This window comes from Anopheles merus, chromosome 3L, assembly GCF_017562075.2.
Source record: "Anopheles merus strain MAF chromosome 3L, AmerM5.1, whole genome shotgun sequence".
NCBI lineage: Eukaryota > Metazoa > Arthropoda > Insecta > Diptera > Culicidae > Anopheles > Anopheles merus.
In genome coordinates, this window is record NC_054085.1 from 21,034,643 (window position 1) to 21,049,467 (window position 14,825).

At 44.5% G+C, this 14,825-nt stretch overlaps 2 protein-coding genes across 2 annotated transcripts; one reads left to right on the plus strand and one right to left on the minus strand.

Moving 5' to 3' along the window:
- Positions 1-9,859: 9,859 nt before the first annotated feature.
- Positions 9,860-12,379, minus strand: LOC121599954 (AP-1 complex subunit mu-1). Its single transcript, XM_041928121.1, has 4 exons — positions 12,215-12,379; positions 10,803-11,893; positions 10,594-10,719; positions 9,860-10,528 (listed from the first exon to the last, which is right to left on the minus strand). Exons 2-4 carry the CDS (start codon positions 11,844-11,846, stop codon positions 10,430-10,432), a joined length of 1,269 nt encoding a protein of 422 aa, XP_041784055.1. The 5' UTR covers positions 11,847-11,893; positions 12,215-12,379; the 3' UTR covers positions 9,860-10,429.
- Positions 12,380-12,706: 327 nt separating this feature from the next.
- LOC121600071 (selenide, water dikinase 2-like) lies at positions 12,707-14,302 on the plus strand. Its single transcript, XM_041928366.1, has 3 exons — positions 12,707-13,019; positions 13,086-13,449; positions 13,518-14,302. Exons 1-3 carry the CDS (start codon positions 12,842-12,844, stop codon positions 14,083-14,085), a joined length of 1,110 nt encoding a protein of 369 aa, XP_041784300.1. The 5' UTR covers positions 12,707-12,841; the 3' UTR covers positions 14,086-14,302.
- Positions 14,303-14,825: the final 523 nt, after the last annotated feature.

Genomic DNA, 14,825 nt, shown 5'->3' on the forward strand with positions numbered 1-14,825 from the left:
CTGGGATGTAAACATGCGGACTTAGAAACGAGCTTACTTCCTTTACCGGCCGACAAGTAGCTGGAAACGCACACTGCTGGCGCTTTTTTTGCCCCTCCCCAGAAAGACGAAGCAGTTTGGTCAGTCTGGGTGGGCAGTTTTTAGGGAAGGGGATGAAATTGCACCAAAAACTGGAGAGCAAATGGTGGTTTGCTTGGAAGCTTGTTTCAACGGTTCGTTGAACGGCCAAAAATACAAGGAATTGTGAATCTCCTGCAGGTTAAAACTGAAATGTATGTTCTAAGTAAAAAAGCGTTACAAAAGAACATTCAGAATAATTAATAGCAATACACTGTGAACAGCGTTATCCAAACACTTTCAACATGTTTTTCAACAGCTGTCATTATTTGTGACATCTGAGCTGTTAGTAAAAACTCGCGCTATTGTTGAATAATTCCGTTTTTGGTACTTGAGATTGCGTTGTTAATTCTCACTATTTCGCTTTTTGTCTCTCATCTCTCGTTTGTGGTTATTTCCAAGAGATAAAGAATTTGGCTAAAAATAAAGTGCCACTCTTATAAGAAGGCCAATATGATTAACCGTGACGGAATTACGGATCAGTGGAGACCATAAGAAGTCATGCATAGGCCCTGCTGAAATATCCAGCAGGAATATTGATTCTCAACTGGAGAAATATCAAAATGAAAATTTACTTCTCAGTTAAGAGAATGTCTTTGTTGGGTCTTGAGGTAGTGTCAAATAAAAAGATGTCAAGATCGATAGGTAAAATTTCTGAGTGCAATTTTGATTGGTTCAACGGTGTAGAATATCTTTTAAAGTTATTAGTCGTGTCGAGGTGTTTCACGAGTGTCTTATTTTTATTATTTTGTTACCTTTATTGAGACTTTAGCCCACCTATCTTTTTAAGACTACTCCAACTTGATATTATTTACACTTTTTTTTCAATTTACATTACGTTTGAAAATACTCCTTTCACATCAAAAACATGTAATTGTTGCTACTCCAGCATGACAGCCCGATTTTGGCTATGCAAGAGCCAACTTCCTATTCGGAAAAGGCAGTTTTAGCCCCAATGGGTCAACTTCAGCGGGGCTCTGTTCACCCCACATCAGCAGATCATCCATAGCAGTGTATTAGCTTGAAATAGTTCTAGATACGCAATCAGCCAGCTCAACATCCTGTTACCCTTTTTGTGCAATTTTGAATACCTTAAACTTTACATCACCAATTTCAACATCAAGATCCATAATCGCTAAGATAGAATTACTTATGGCATCTTTGAGCTTCTGCAAGGTTTAGTACTGTGTTAAATCGTCATACAGGGTTCTTCAGGTGTTCTCATAGTTGTGGGAGACTTTATTGACTCTTTATTACGGAAAATGAACTTCATGCGATGGGAATTGGACTCTATAACACCCTTGTTGAGCAAATCTTAAAGGAATTTCCAACAAGACTGACCAAAAGGGTGCAATGGAGTCCAATTACAATCATATAAAGTTCCCATAAGAAAGAGTCAAGGAATCACTATGGACACGTTTTTAACTATGAAGTACATAAAGCTATTGTTAAGCTATGGTCTGTGATACCTAGCTCAGAATATAGTACATTAAACTTATTCTTGATAACAACAAATCAAGCTTGTAGTTACATCGATTAGAGATCAGCTGCACCACAAATATATCTGCAAGGATTTTTTTATAGCAAATTAATCATTTTAATAACTGCTAATATGAGCAGCCTACAATTCAAGTTATCATTACACAAAATTGTTGAAATAATTGAACAAACCATCAAAAGCTCAATATTTTGTGTACATGCTTTACGGCATTAATTCAATCTCTTAGTGCTAGTTCTTCGAATTGGTCCGAGTGCAACTATAATACCCCGTCTCAGTAGCGTTAGCCAAGCTTTCAGGCACTCCACGCACGAGTGAAGCATTTGCTGTACACGTTCGAGTGGCCGTTAGTTGCGGCCCGTGTCTACCCATGTACCCCACGTATGCTGATGAAATGCACCCAGAAGCCACGGATTCGCGGTTGAGAACGCAAACCCCAACACGATCAGCCCTCTGTAGCTCGGTTCACGTGTCACGTACACCGTCATCTCGTCTCTAAACCCTTCATCTCCTTCATCTCCCCGTGTGTATGTTTATGTTTGCCGTCAGTGTCTGCGCGAAGCTGCACGAAAAGTCACACATTTCCGGCTGCATCTTGCATGTCGACGAAACGCCACGTATACGGTAAGCAACCTTGCCATCGGATGGTTGCTGTTTGTACAGTTGTTCACGGGGCGAAGCGATCGAAAGCGCGCGCAATTACATCGCATATCGTAGTAGCGGAAACCGAGTACGGAGTGGGATACAGTTCCCACAACCCACCAATGCACACACACACACACTTTGCTACATTAGACCCTTCTCTATTCCCGCAATCAACGGAAGGCGGAAACGGCGCCATATATACGTCGTAGGGATTGGGCAAACACATGATAATGAGGCTCATTTGGCGAACGGCAAATATTTATTTAGGTAAGAAATTGTGACTTTCCAACCGTTTGCGGTGTGCTTTTATTCCAAACCAGAAGGCTTTGGGTGTGCGGAATCACATGCACACCCGTTCGCTGGCGAGAGGTTGATCTTGCGATTGCATAAGTGAATCGAATTTCGAGCTGCTGCTGAATCCAATCAATTTTTACCTTTGGCAAAGTCAAAACGTGGGGCAATGTTGCGATAGAGTCCTATTTGGAGGTAGAGTCTATAATTGACTTCCCGCTTTTTTCGGAGCTTTCCTAATGGTAGGGGAAAATGTGGGACCATAAATCAATCGATAGCTATTTGCAGAGTATTTTTAAAACATGTTCGTCTTGATTGCAGCTTTCAAGATTTAGGTATATTAGCCTTAAAAATTACTTGAGCCTTTAATGAGTTTTCTAGTTAGTTAAAAGCCGCATGTTCTGTTAAAGTTATCTATTCGAAATATATTATTCATTTTATTTTAAAAATCCTTAGCCTTCACAGTAATCCTATGATTCAGGCACTATTGAAGAAGTCGCAATTACTAATAACAACTCTGAAGCTTAGATTATTGATATCTGCTTCTCGTGATGCACTGAAATTGGTATTATTCTAGGTATTTGGCAAAGTTTTTCTACAAACATGTCTAGACTCCCAACCAATCAGATCAACTGTTGATGTAAACCATATGCGTCTGCCCTCTCTAATTTGCTCCATGTCTCCTACACTTCCAGGAGGAGAATATTGAACCACAATTTTACTGAGCTGTTTGGTGAACTGCATGTTTTGATGGTGCTTCACGGCATGAGTATGCCACCGCTTTCTATCCTACCAGGAATGCACTTACCAAAGGAAAAGCTCATTACAAGATGCTGAAATGAACAGTGAATGTGAAGAAGGATGGTTGAATTCACCTTAGCTGCCTCCTCTAGTATATCTTCTGCGAAAGTCTTTAACGAACGTCATTGACCTGGGAGTATAATGTTTTACACTACACGTGTCTCAGACTTTAGATTTTAAAACTGTTAACGAATGGACGAGCTTAACTGTTGTGCCGTTAAATGTAAGGGCCAGTATTTCGTCAATTTTATATGATATGATTACTGATTTGGATTTCATCATTTTACATGCAGTAAACAAACATTTACTCTTTTTAGTACATTGTTAGGCAATTATGCAGCAATTTAGTACATTGTTAGACACATATTCATATAAATCCTCATACTGATCATACAATTTATTATTTTTTTTTTATTAATTGCTCGGCCACGTTGGGTTACAACAATAGTGCTTACTGACTCAAGTGTGTGCAACAATAGTGCTTACTGCCTGTACAATTATTCGGGAGTAAGCAGAAGCCAGAAGAGGAGGAGTTGGAAGAAGTTTATGGTGCGAAAAAGGTGCGTAGACGGGATCGGTAGACAGGATAGGATAGGTTGAAATTGAACAAATCTGAAGTACTATTAAAAGACGAAATAGTTCTTACAAAAGGCTCATTGCGAGCAAAACGTGTACGGCATATAGGTAACTGGAGACGAAAACGATAACGTAAGGTGCGACAATGCGCATACACATGTAAGCGCGACAGAAGTGAAGGAGTATCAATCGTATTAAGCAATATGCCAGCAACGAAAGAAGCCTGAGCTAGCGAGAGTCGGTGCTCCAACTTAGCAAGCCCTAATAGGGTGCATCTATCGTCATACGAAGGAAGCGAAATAGAGTGATGACCCAGCGACCTACGAAATAAAATCCTCGTAAAACGTCTCTGGATCCTCTCAATCCTTTGGAGCAGAGATACTTATTGTCGGTGAGATAGATTCGCCAGTACTACTGGCTAGAGTCCCTCCTAGAGTGTTCCGTAGCAACAGACTAATAAGAACTGACCTTACAAGACGTGCATACAGCGAGAACGACCCTATGACTGCGAATCCCCGTAAATATAATCAGCGTTACACTTCATTTGACTGGCACCAACCTAAAAGATTCTGTTGATCCGTCTTGACATTGTACACTGCGTTTAGCCTGCTATTTGGGTTAGTTATTTAAGTTCTAGTTTTAATTCAGTGATAAGGCCGCTTGTTTGGCCAATCACTTAAATACAATAAACAATACAATACTTGGACAGGAGAGCAGATGATACAGGCATATTCCAGTACGGAACGGACTCAACAACAATAAAGGGACTTAAGACAGAAAAAACAGATATATAACTTGGATATATAAGACATCCAACCGGAAAGCTGAAGGAAACGTTAGAGTTTTGAAAAAATTCTTGAAACATAAACATAAGAACACTATCATCCTTACTTAATTACTTATCCGGCGCTACAACCGCTTTGCAGTCTTGGCCTGCCTCAGGAGTGTCCGAAACCGCTCACGGTCTCGCGCCTTCGTCTGCCAGTCCGTTACTATCATCATCGTGGATGATAGTCCATTTCAACTAATATTGAGATCTATATTACTGAACTTGAGGTATCAGTGCGGAAAAAATTCATCTACAACCTGTTAGTAATTGTTGTTGATTCCTGCTATTCCCAACAGAGGGCGACACAGCAAATGTTTGGTATGATCAAAGCCTAAGCTGATTGTGCGTGTAATTCCTGAAAGCTTGCGATGGAGGCTACGGGAAAGGTGATAAGCCACTGTTGGATTTGGGTTTATACAATAATATTTCGAATATGAATTCAAATAAGACAACACTTACGAATTAGAAGGAACTAAACCATAGGATATAGATAAAACTACTTGACTAATTTGAACTGCATGAAATGAACTGCTCGAAATACACGAATGAACTTAGTAATGAATTATGTAACGAACTATGGGACAAACGAATACACAGTAGCAAACAGACCGGCGATTAAGGTGCACTCTTCTCATTCTCATCAAATTCATACTAAGCTAATATCACAATCCAGCACTTTAGTGAATATATTTAACAGCCACTCTTTCGACAAAACCCGAGACAGAGTGACGGAATTTAAGCCTATTTTATAAAGAGAGAACACTTAGCACTTAAAATTCTTGCGTTTTTACAAAAAAGACAAATAAACCGCAGGTGAAAGAAAGAGATTGCTCGCTTGCACCAACACGCTTGTGTGCCAACAGCCACGAAAGGATATGGAACATCTCTGAGGAAAATAATTATAAAACATTTCGTAGTACGTTCGTCGTAGCAACAACACGAGGGCAAAATAATTAGAAAACTCTGTCATGTACTAGCGATTGACTAAATATTAATTTTTATTTTTTAAGTGTTTCAGAAGTGGTATATGCCTGGAGCTTTAAATTTGCACTCTTCAGGCATTTGCTTTTATTTCAAGCGTCGACATGAAATCATAAATGAAATAAAATTTGCCATTTATTTTTAAATAGTTGTGTTACTACAGCTCCACTTACAACATACATCTTTCGAATGAAACTATCATTCCTTTCGGATGTTTGGCTTTCTCACTCTTTCTTCTTATTATATTTAGATTGAAATTACAATACCATAATTATTCATTGGATGCATTATACACAAAACAATGATTTCCACTTTTGAAGTTGCATCCAGCACGCACGTACGTGGGAAAACTCCGCGCCACACCATCACTCCCGCACAGAGACAGTAACTGCAGAAGCGCAAATAACAAGCGCAAACCAAAGCAACACCAACGAAAAACAAAAAAACAACCCCCCGCAAAGAAAAAGCACACCGAAACTTTTACACCAAGCAGACGCTTTGGTCGTTATTTTTTTTTTGTCTCTCTCGTGTTGGCAAACTTTTTCCACCCCCGTGCTCCACTGACTCTGCAGACTAAACAATAAAACAGCGCCCCAAAGTAGCTGACAACAAACGAACATAAACCAAACTGCCCTACAGGCACGGAGGGGCGAGCGGGCGCTCCCGTGTGTCTACTGGGCTGGGCTTCCTTTCTTGCCACAAACAACAAGCAAACAGCTTTTTGTCCAGGCGAATCTTGCCCCTCGGTACTGTGTGTGTGCCAACTTCCCGCCAACCAACAGACTTGCGGTCGCGTTGTGCGGTGTTCTTAGCGGACAACCCGAACGCCAGCAGCAGCTTTGTTGCTTTATTGCCCTCGCAGGAATCGGAAACATCTGATCGAACGCCGAGCGCTGGAAGTTTCTTTGTTGTATCGCCTTTTTTTCCCTTCCCAGTTCCTTCTTTCATTTTTTCGCTTGAATTTCGTTTCCAGGATTGGTGTCAGGGTGGCGGTGCGGTATGTTAGTCGTTAAAAGTTTTGATTTTTCACCACGAACGAACGATCGATCCGAGGGCAGTTTATTTTGCACACCCTGGTGTCCAATCATTTGCTGTTTAAGTTTTGCAATCGTTTCACCAGATGCTGCCGAGAGAGAGAGAGAGAGAGAGAGTGAGAGATAGAGACGGGTTAAAAACGAAAAAAACTGCAAGTTCAACAACCCATCGAAGACTAGCCACGCTTGTAAATCTGCTACTCGCACACAAAATATACTACTCCACCCACCCTCCCAAAGAAACCCTTCGCCATCCCTTTCATCCATTAAACTATCACACACACACACACACACACACAGAGAGTGTAAAGTAATGGCGGGCGCACTTAATGCGCTTTCCCCGCGCATCGTTCGCGCGTGGGCACTGAAAAACGAGCCAAATTTTATTTATTGAGCTTTCCGAAACACATTAACCCAGCGGAGAACGGTCGTGAGTGTGTCTATTTATATACCCATTTGCATGCAAACCCTTTGCCCTTCCCCGGGGGTGCCTTTGCATATGTATGAGATCGTTTGAGGTTTGTGCTTGGAGGCTTGCTGTTGCGCTGGCTGCAAAACCAAAGCAGCATCCAGTTTGGGGACCCTCCGTAGTGGCTACCGGAATAATTCAATAATTTATGCATATTAAAACGCCGTTATTACGCGATGCTAAGAAGAGTGTTTCAAGCAAAATCTCAAAGTCTCCGGCCGGCTGTTTGGCGGTTTGTGTGGCATCACATGGCACCGAGCGTGTGTCGAACGGAGCGCAGGAACCTTGCATAGATGTTTATAATAGGCGTGCATGCAGGCATGCCATCTTCTTAGTGCACTTTCCCCCCCCCCCCCTCCGTACCGAGCCGACTTGGACAAATTCCCGTCCCGCGCGTTCCGTGGCGTAGAGAAACACATCCTTCCGCAACGCGACGGTTATACGATTTGCCCGAGCCGAGCGCATGAGCATTCAAATCAAATGCGTGCTCAGCTGCAGGCACCGGAGTAATTATAACCGTTCCGTTTAATGGGCTTTTCCGCAGCCGCGATGAAGCCGCACTTTACTGCTTCACCCCCCCCCCCTCTCCCCGCCTCTCCCTTTCGCTGTATCGCATCCCACATCACAAAAGCTCCGGTAATCTTGTCATCGTCTAGTTGAAATCGTCACACGGCGCACGGGATTCGATTGCTGAAGGTGTTTAACGATTTGAATACAGGGGAAGAGAGAGGTACATTGAGCTGTATGGTTCTTAGTACGTGTGTATGTGTGTGTGTGTGTGTCATGTGGCATCGATTTATGCTGCCCGTTAATGGGACGGGACTGGCGCTTGTGTGCATCATTCAATTGGAGGTTCATTTGCTCTAGGTGTATTAGGCGAGCGGCTCGATAAGCATTGCGTTTAGTGGAATTATTGTTCGATTCGATTTATTTGTAGCAAGTTTGGACCTCGAACATTGGCTAGGAATCGACATAGATTGCAGTAGATTGGTAGAAAAGGCTTTAGGATTACGATAGAGTAAGAGAATTAATTTAAATGGAAATAAAAGCCTTTTAATTACACTTACACATGCCGACAAGATGAACTGCCAAGATGATATTAAAATTAAAAAAAAAAACAAAGCATTTACGTACAGAATCTGCACAACCAATAAGGCCTGTTTAGCCAGGGCTGATGTAGAAGCTTGAAGATTTTATCATGAAAAATAAGGGGCGTTCCAGCAATAAAACATTAATGGAGACGCCTGGTACTTTGTTTCGAAAATTACTATTTTGCCCATTTAAGGTGACAATGTTCAAAATTTTGCACTAAATCTGTTGTATCTTATTGTCTTGCCACTCAGGTGCTTTTATTTATCACAAATAATACAGTACAAAATAACAAAAAAGTAACCATTAAGCACTATTATACATTAAAACCTATGGTCGCGCGCCAGCCGTACCGTGCCCTGCCGGAAGTCCTGCACGACCGGCGGCTCGCAATAAACTCTCTTGCTGGAGCGCAAGACACACACTAAGTGGCCCGCGCTGTCTAATTAGCTAATGCTAATGCTAAATCTTGGTCATAAAAATCCTTGGTCGCAAAATCCCTGGTCACAAAATCCTTAGCCGGAAAAATCCCTAGTCACAAAAATCTTGGTCGCAAAAATCCTGGGTCACATAAGTCTTGGACCCAAAAATCTTGATCGCAAAAATCCTTGGCCACAAAAATCTTGATCGCAAAAATCTTAGTCGCAAAAAACCTTGGTCGAATAAATTCTCGGTCGCAAAAATTTTGGTCGCAAAAATTTTGGTCGCAAAAATCATGGTCGACAAGATGATAGTCGCAAACATCTTGGATGCTAATTGGTCGCAAACATCTTGGTCGCAAAATCTTGGCCACAAAATTATGTAGTTAGACCACAAAATTATTAGCAAAATTATGTAGATTTGTAGGTGTAATTGTTGTTTAAAATTGGGTGAACACAGTGTGACATAAGATTGCAATGCTAACGTTTTGAGTCTTGAATTGAATTTTTATCTGTGTAATAATACTTTGAGCCGGTAATAATCTGTGTAATAATACACACAAGCCGGTCTCATGGTACAGTCGTCAACTCGTACGACCTAACAACATGCCCGTCATGGGTTCAAGCCCCGAATAGACCGTGCCGCCATACGTAGGACTGACTATCCTGCTATGGGGGGGGAAATCAATAAGTCACTGAAAGCCAACCCCACAAGTGGGTTGGCAGGCCTTGACCGTCATCGGTTGTTGAGCCAAAGAAGAAGAAGAAGAATAATACTTTGAAAAAAACGTACAAAAACAGATTCCCATTTGATCTTCTGATCCCGTACAACCTTTCCAAGAAAGAAGATGCCGAACTCTCATTCGTTTCTAATCAAAACACCGAGTCCTATAAGAACAATAAGCGTTGAATTCCCAGTCACAGCGCCCTCCCGTAGCAAGTACTATCCGGGACGTGTGGTTCTTTACGGACGGACGTGACCGCAGCCGCAGTTCGTTACCATCAAGGAGTAAAGCATTACCGACAGCAACTGCCAACCCAGTACTGTTTTTAATACGTTTAAATGCGTTAAATGTGAATTTTCTTTCCAGTTGTCTACACCGAACCTCGCTCGCTTTACTTTACTTTATTACTTTATGTGCTACATGTTCGTTTTACAGGATGGTTAACGTTAAACATAAAATCCACTTGTGTTGGCTAACGCGTTAAACAAGGACGAAATGATTGACAAAATAAAACGCTAAAACCTCTTTCGAAAAACAAAACAACAATTTTGAATGTACTGGGGAGAGCTGGAAAACTCAACACGGGTGAAAGAGGAGCTTTTACATAGATGGAAGAAGAAGAAGAAAGCAGTGCAAACAACATAAAAAGCATATATAAATCACTAGAAAATAGGAAGATGCAATCTTCTCTAATATGTGTTTGCTTGCCCGGAGCTGCCCACAACGTTACGACTCACGGACAGCTGCAAACCAAACTGCACGTTTAATACTGCACACCGCAATGCTACCTTGCTGGATGGAACCAGTCGATGGAGTGCCGTTCCTTGACCCAGACAACTCCACACACCGGACTCGGCTAGTACGCCCGGTGCAGATGAAGTAATGGGGATATGGAGGGGGTGGAAACTTAACAATTACTTCTCGTCACAGTACAGGCACCGTACGGGCGGAACGCTTAGTTCGTTCGCAGCTGATAGTCGCCGTTCTGGGTGATGTACCGTACCCACGGCAGTGCTTGGTAGCCGCTCTTTTCGATGATCTTTAAGTACCGCACCTACAAACGAACGATCGGTTAGCAGTTGAGACACATTTGGGAAAGGGTGAAAAGATCGCACTTACCTGTATGCCGGATGTGGTAAAGTAGGGAATTTCAAACTTCACCTGAATCGGAGGCTTTCCCTCACTGTCCTCGCACTCTACGCTTGGCAGGCCGAAGTGAGCTCGCATAAGATACTCCTTGCCGCCCTGTAATGAACCACAAAAAAACAGCCACAAATAAGACGTTTCGTGCATTGCTTGGGCACGCTTCGCACCGCACAACAACTTACTGGGAATGATTTAATTGTCCACGTGATGGCATTCTGCTCCGGCGCGTACTTCACGCTGCCGATCGTCGTCTTGAACTTGGGCGAGTCGGCATCGGCCGGCACCGGTATGACGATCTCCACATTGTTCGCCGTCGACCGGCGCTTGAACTGCGACTTCGCCTTGATCATGTACTCCACCCGGCTGTGGGCGTGGCGCTCGATCACCGACTCGATCCAGATCAGCGGCTTCACGTGCGTGTTCAACCGGTACGACATCAGCTCGAACTCGCCGTCCGGCGGTATGAACGAGATCGTTCGATCGTTCTCGAACCGCGACAGCCGCACGCACTGGTGAAACTTTACATCCTCCAGCTCGACCGATTTCGACTTGCCCCGCCCGGTGCTCTCGAACAGCACCTTGTCGTTCAGCCCGAGCCGCAGCTCCGGCATGCCCGACAGGTACACGCGCATCTTGATCGCGCCCACGATCTCGCTCCGCAGCACGTTCCCGTTCGCGTTCGCCAGCAGGTTGACGCTCTCGATCACGTCCAGGAACACCTCGTTCTTGCGATACTTGATGCCCTCCGAGCGCCACGAGACCGCGTTCGTGACCGCCATCGGGATGCGCGGCTGTATCTCCAGCTTGTGGCCCTCCTGCGTAATGTACTCCTGCAGTATCTTGCTGTCGGTCGTCTGCGGGTAGCCGAAGTCGATCAGCTCGTCCAGCAGCTCGTAAATCACGACAAAGTTGTCCCGTATGCTTTCCTCCTCCAGCTCCTTGAAGTACTCGGTGAACACCTGCACCACCTTGTGCAGGAAGACGAACACGAGCGCTATGTTGGCGTTGCTGCGCGTCACCGACACCAGGTACAGATTGTTCGTCTTGACGTAGGCGAATGTGCACTCCGGCGTCTGCAGGATGGGTGTGATGAGACCCTCCTCCTCCTTCTCCATCAGCAGCGGCATAAACTTGTCGATCACGCCCATATCGATGTGGCCGCGGTAGTTGCGCGATATCAACACCTTTCCCTTCGCGTCCAGTATGAAAATTGCTGACGACGACATGGCTGCACCGCGAGCCTTTAAGCTACCTGCCCTACCGCTGTGGGTACCTGTAGAAAAGTGATAAGAACCAGGGTTTTAGTGTGGTTTTGTGGCAAGGGTTTGGAGCAAGGTGCGTGATGTTTACGTTTCCACGCCCTTTACGAGCGGGCGCTATGCGGACTGTTTTTTAATGCCATTCAGAATAAAAAGTAGTGAAGTGAACAAATTGGAGAAGAATTAAACAAGCATTTTTATCTTTTTAACACCAAAAGTATACGCTTATCGTAAAAACAGCCAGTCCACTGGTCCCTTGATATCATCTGGAATGTTTTCGTGCACCTTCTCCCAGCCGAAAACAACGCTCCAATACGGCGTACCAAAACACGTACCTAAGCAAACACGACTTTAAACGAGCCCACCGGCACGCACTTTATTTTCACACGGCAATGTACACACTATTTTTAAGCTAAAATAAACGTAATTTGTGATCTTTTCAGCATTATTGACCAACCACAAATCCAGTCATCAATTTCCCTTTTTTTTGGTGTGGTGAATGTGTCACGTTGACAGCCCAACGCGAGCGCTCGCGGTGGCGGTTTTGGGAACTAGTGTGGTGAATATGGAATGGTGGTGAATGCAGGAGCTCTACGCGAGAAAGATAAAACAATAATTTTAAAGAAAATATAACAGAATTCACACAAGAATTGTTTTCACATGTATTAAAATATCCTGAATATAATTTGAAGTTGATAAAACCGTTACAAAATTCTTCAAAGTATGTTTTTGCCTGTTGCATCACCATGCGACAACCAACAAAACAGTGTCGCATGTGTCGTATGCGACATCGCGTTGTCAAACCGCGGTATAAGCGTCAAAATCACAACAAACACAGTCAGCCGTCAACCAGCCGAGGGCCGGAAACTGTGGCCACTTGTGAATCAGCTGTTGTCTATTTCTGTTCACTTTTATTTGTATCGCTTATTTTTTGTTTTGCGTTTTTAAAACGCACCCGCAAAATGTTTAAACCGGAAAGTTATGGGCTAAGCCCGGACTTTCGCCTCACCAAATTCTCCACCCTGCGGGGGTGAGGCTCGAAAGTTCCTCAAGATGTCCTAAACCGACTTCTTGCAGGAGTGTACGGAGAGCAGCTAGGTGATAAGGACGGGAAGGGACCGAACAAGGAGGATGGTGTTGGTGAGTGGAACGTGTATGGCAACAGTTATATATATAAATGCATTAAAATGTATCTTCCACTTGCAGGAATTGGATTGGATTCGTCAGTAATTGCGCTCAAACGCGACCTTTTCCTGGTACAGTCGGTCGATTTCTTCTACCCGCTGATCGACGATCCGTTTATGCTGGGGAAGATCGCGCTCGCGAACGTCGTCAGCGACGTGTTCGCCGTGGGGGCGACGGAAATCGATCAAATCAAGCTGATCGTTACCGCACCGACCGAGTTCACCGAGCAGGAGCGCGAGGTGGTGGTACCGATGGTGATGCAGGGCTTTCTGGAGGCGGCCAAAGCGTGCAACGCACCGGTCCAGATCGGCAGCATTGCGGAGAACCCGTGGTGCGTTATTGGCGGTGCGGCCTCCGCTGTCTGCCATCGTTCGGAGCTGATAATGTAAGTGATAAGATAAAGCTGCCAATAACAGCAGAAAATGGTTCACACCGAAACATCCCAATTTGCAGGCCATACAACGCACAACCGGGCGATGCGCTCGTGCTAACCAAACCGCTCGGCACCCAGCTCGCCACGAACGCGTACATCTGGATGGGCGAACAGCAGTCGGACAGCTGGGCCCGGCTGCGGGACCGCTTCACCGTGGCCGATATCGAGCAGACGTACCGGATCGCGCTGGAATCGATGTCCCGGCTGAACAAAACCGGTGCCGAGCTGATGAAAAAGTACGGCGCACACGCGGCTACCGATGTGACGGGTTTCGGGCTTTACGGGCACGCGGAAAACTTGGCATCGCACCAGACAGCCGAGGTAGATTTCCATCTCGACACGCTGCCCATCATTAAGAACGTGCGCGAAATGGCGGACACGCTCGGGCGCGGTGCCAAGCTGCTGGCGGGGAAGGCGGTCGAAACGAGCGGCGGGTTGCTGATTTGTTTGCCCCGCGAGGCGGCGGCCGGCTTCTGCGAGGAGTACAGACGGAGTACCGAGCACGAGGCGTGGATTGTCGGGCGTGTGGAGAAGGGCGCGCGCGGTGTAAAGATGAATCCAAACGTTAACATACTGTCGGTTGAGTGAGGACGGTTTTTTGCAGATCGAACAGATTGTACGGCAGGCGTACTTTTGGGGCGGGTGCAATTCAAGCGTATGAAACGAACTTCGTAAAGGCTGCAAAGGTCGGGAAGTTTGTGGAAGCTTTCTTGAACGATCCGGCCAGTGTTCCTGTGTGCGCTGTTCGGTTTTAATAAAGCCAATAATAAATATTTTGCAATTTCTTTTCAGAAAAATAGAAAAACTGATTTTTTTTCCTAAAGCAAAGCATGAAATACTGTTAGTTTTCTGCCATGGATCTTATAACTTGCAGTCCTGTGCGTCCCGAATATAACTTATTACCAGACGACTTCAGATAACGCCAGGTTTATTGAACGCAATGCAAAGAATCTCACCATGTCAGAGGCATCAATTAACTTTACTGCACCGACAAGGGACTTGTGGACATATTCGTTTGTTAGTGTCTAACACATTCGTACTCATATCAGTTGTTTTGACTAGTGGTGGGAGCTCGGAAACGGACCTACCCGATTCCGATTCCGTGTTCGGAATCAATTTCGGAGCTGATTCCGATTGCGGAGTTGACTCCGGAGTCGATTCCAGAGTAGACTCCGGAGCGAAATCAGTCCGGAAATCTTCATGAGAATGGATCTTTTACAAGTAAATTGTGATTTTTTGCGGTTATCAATACGTGGTTCCAAACGTCCAGGACCCAAACGTCTATATTTATGGCAATGCCGAAACTGACTCCGTTTGGAAGCCGATTC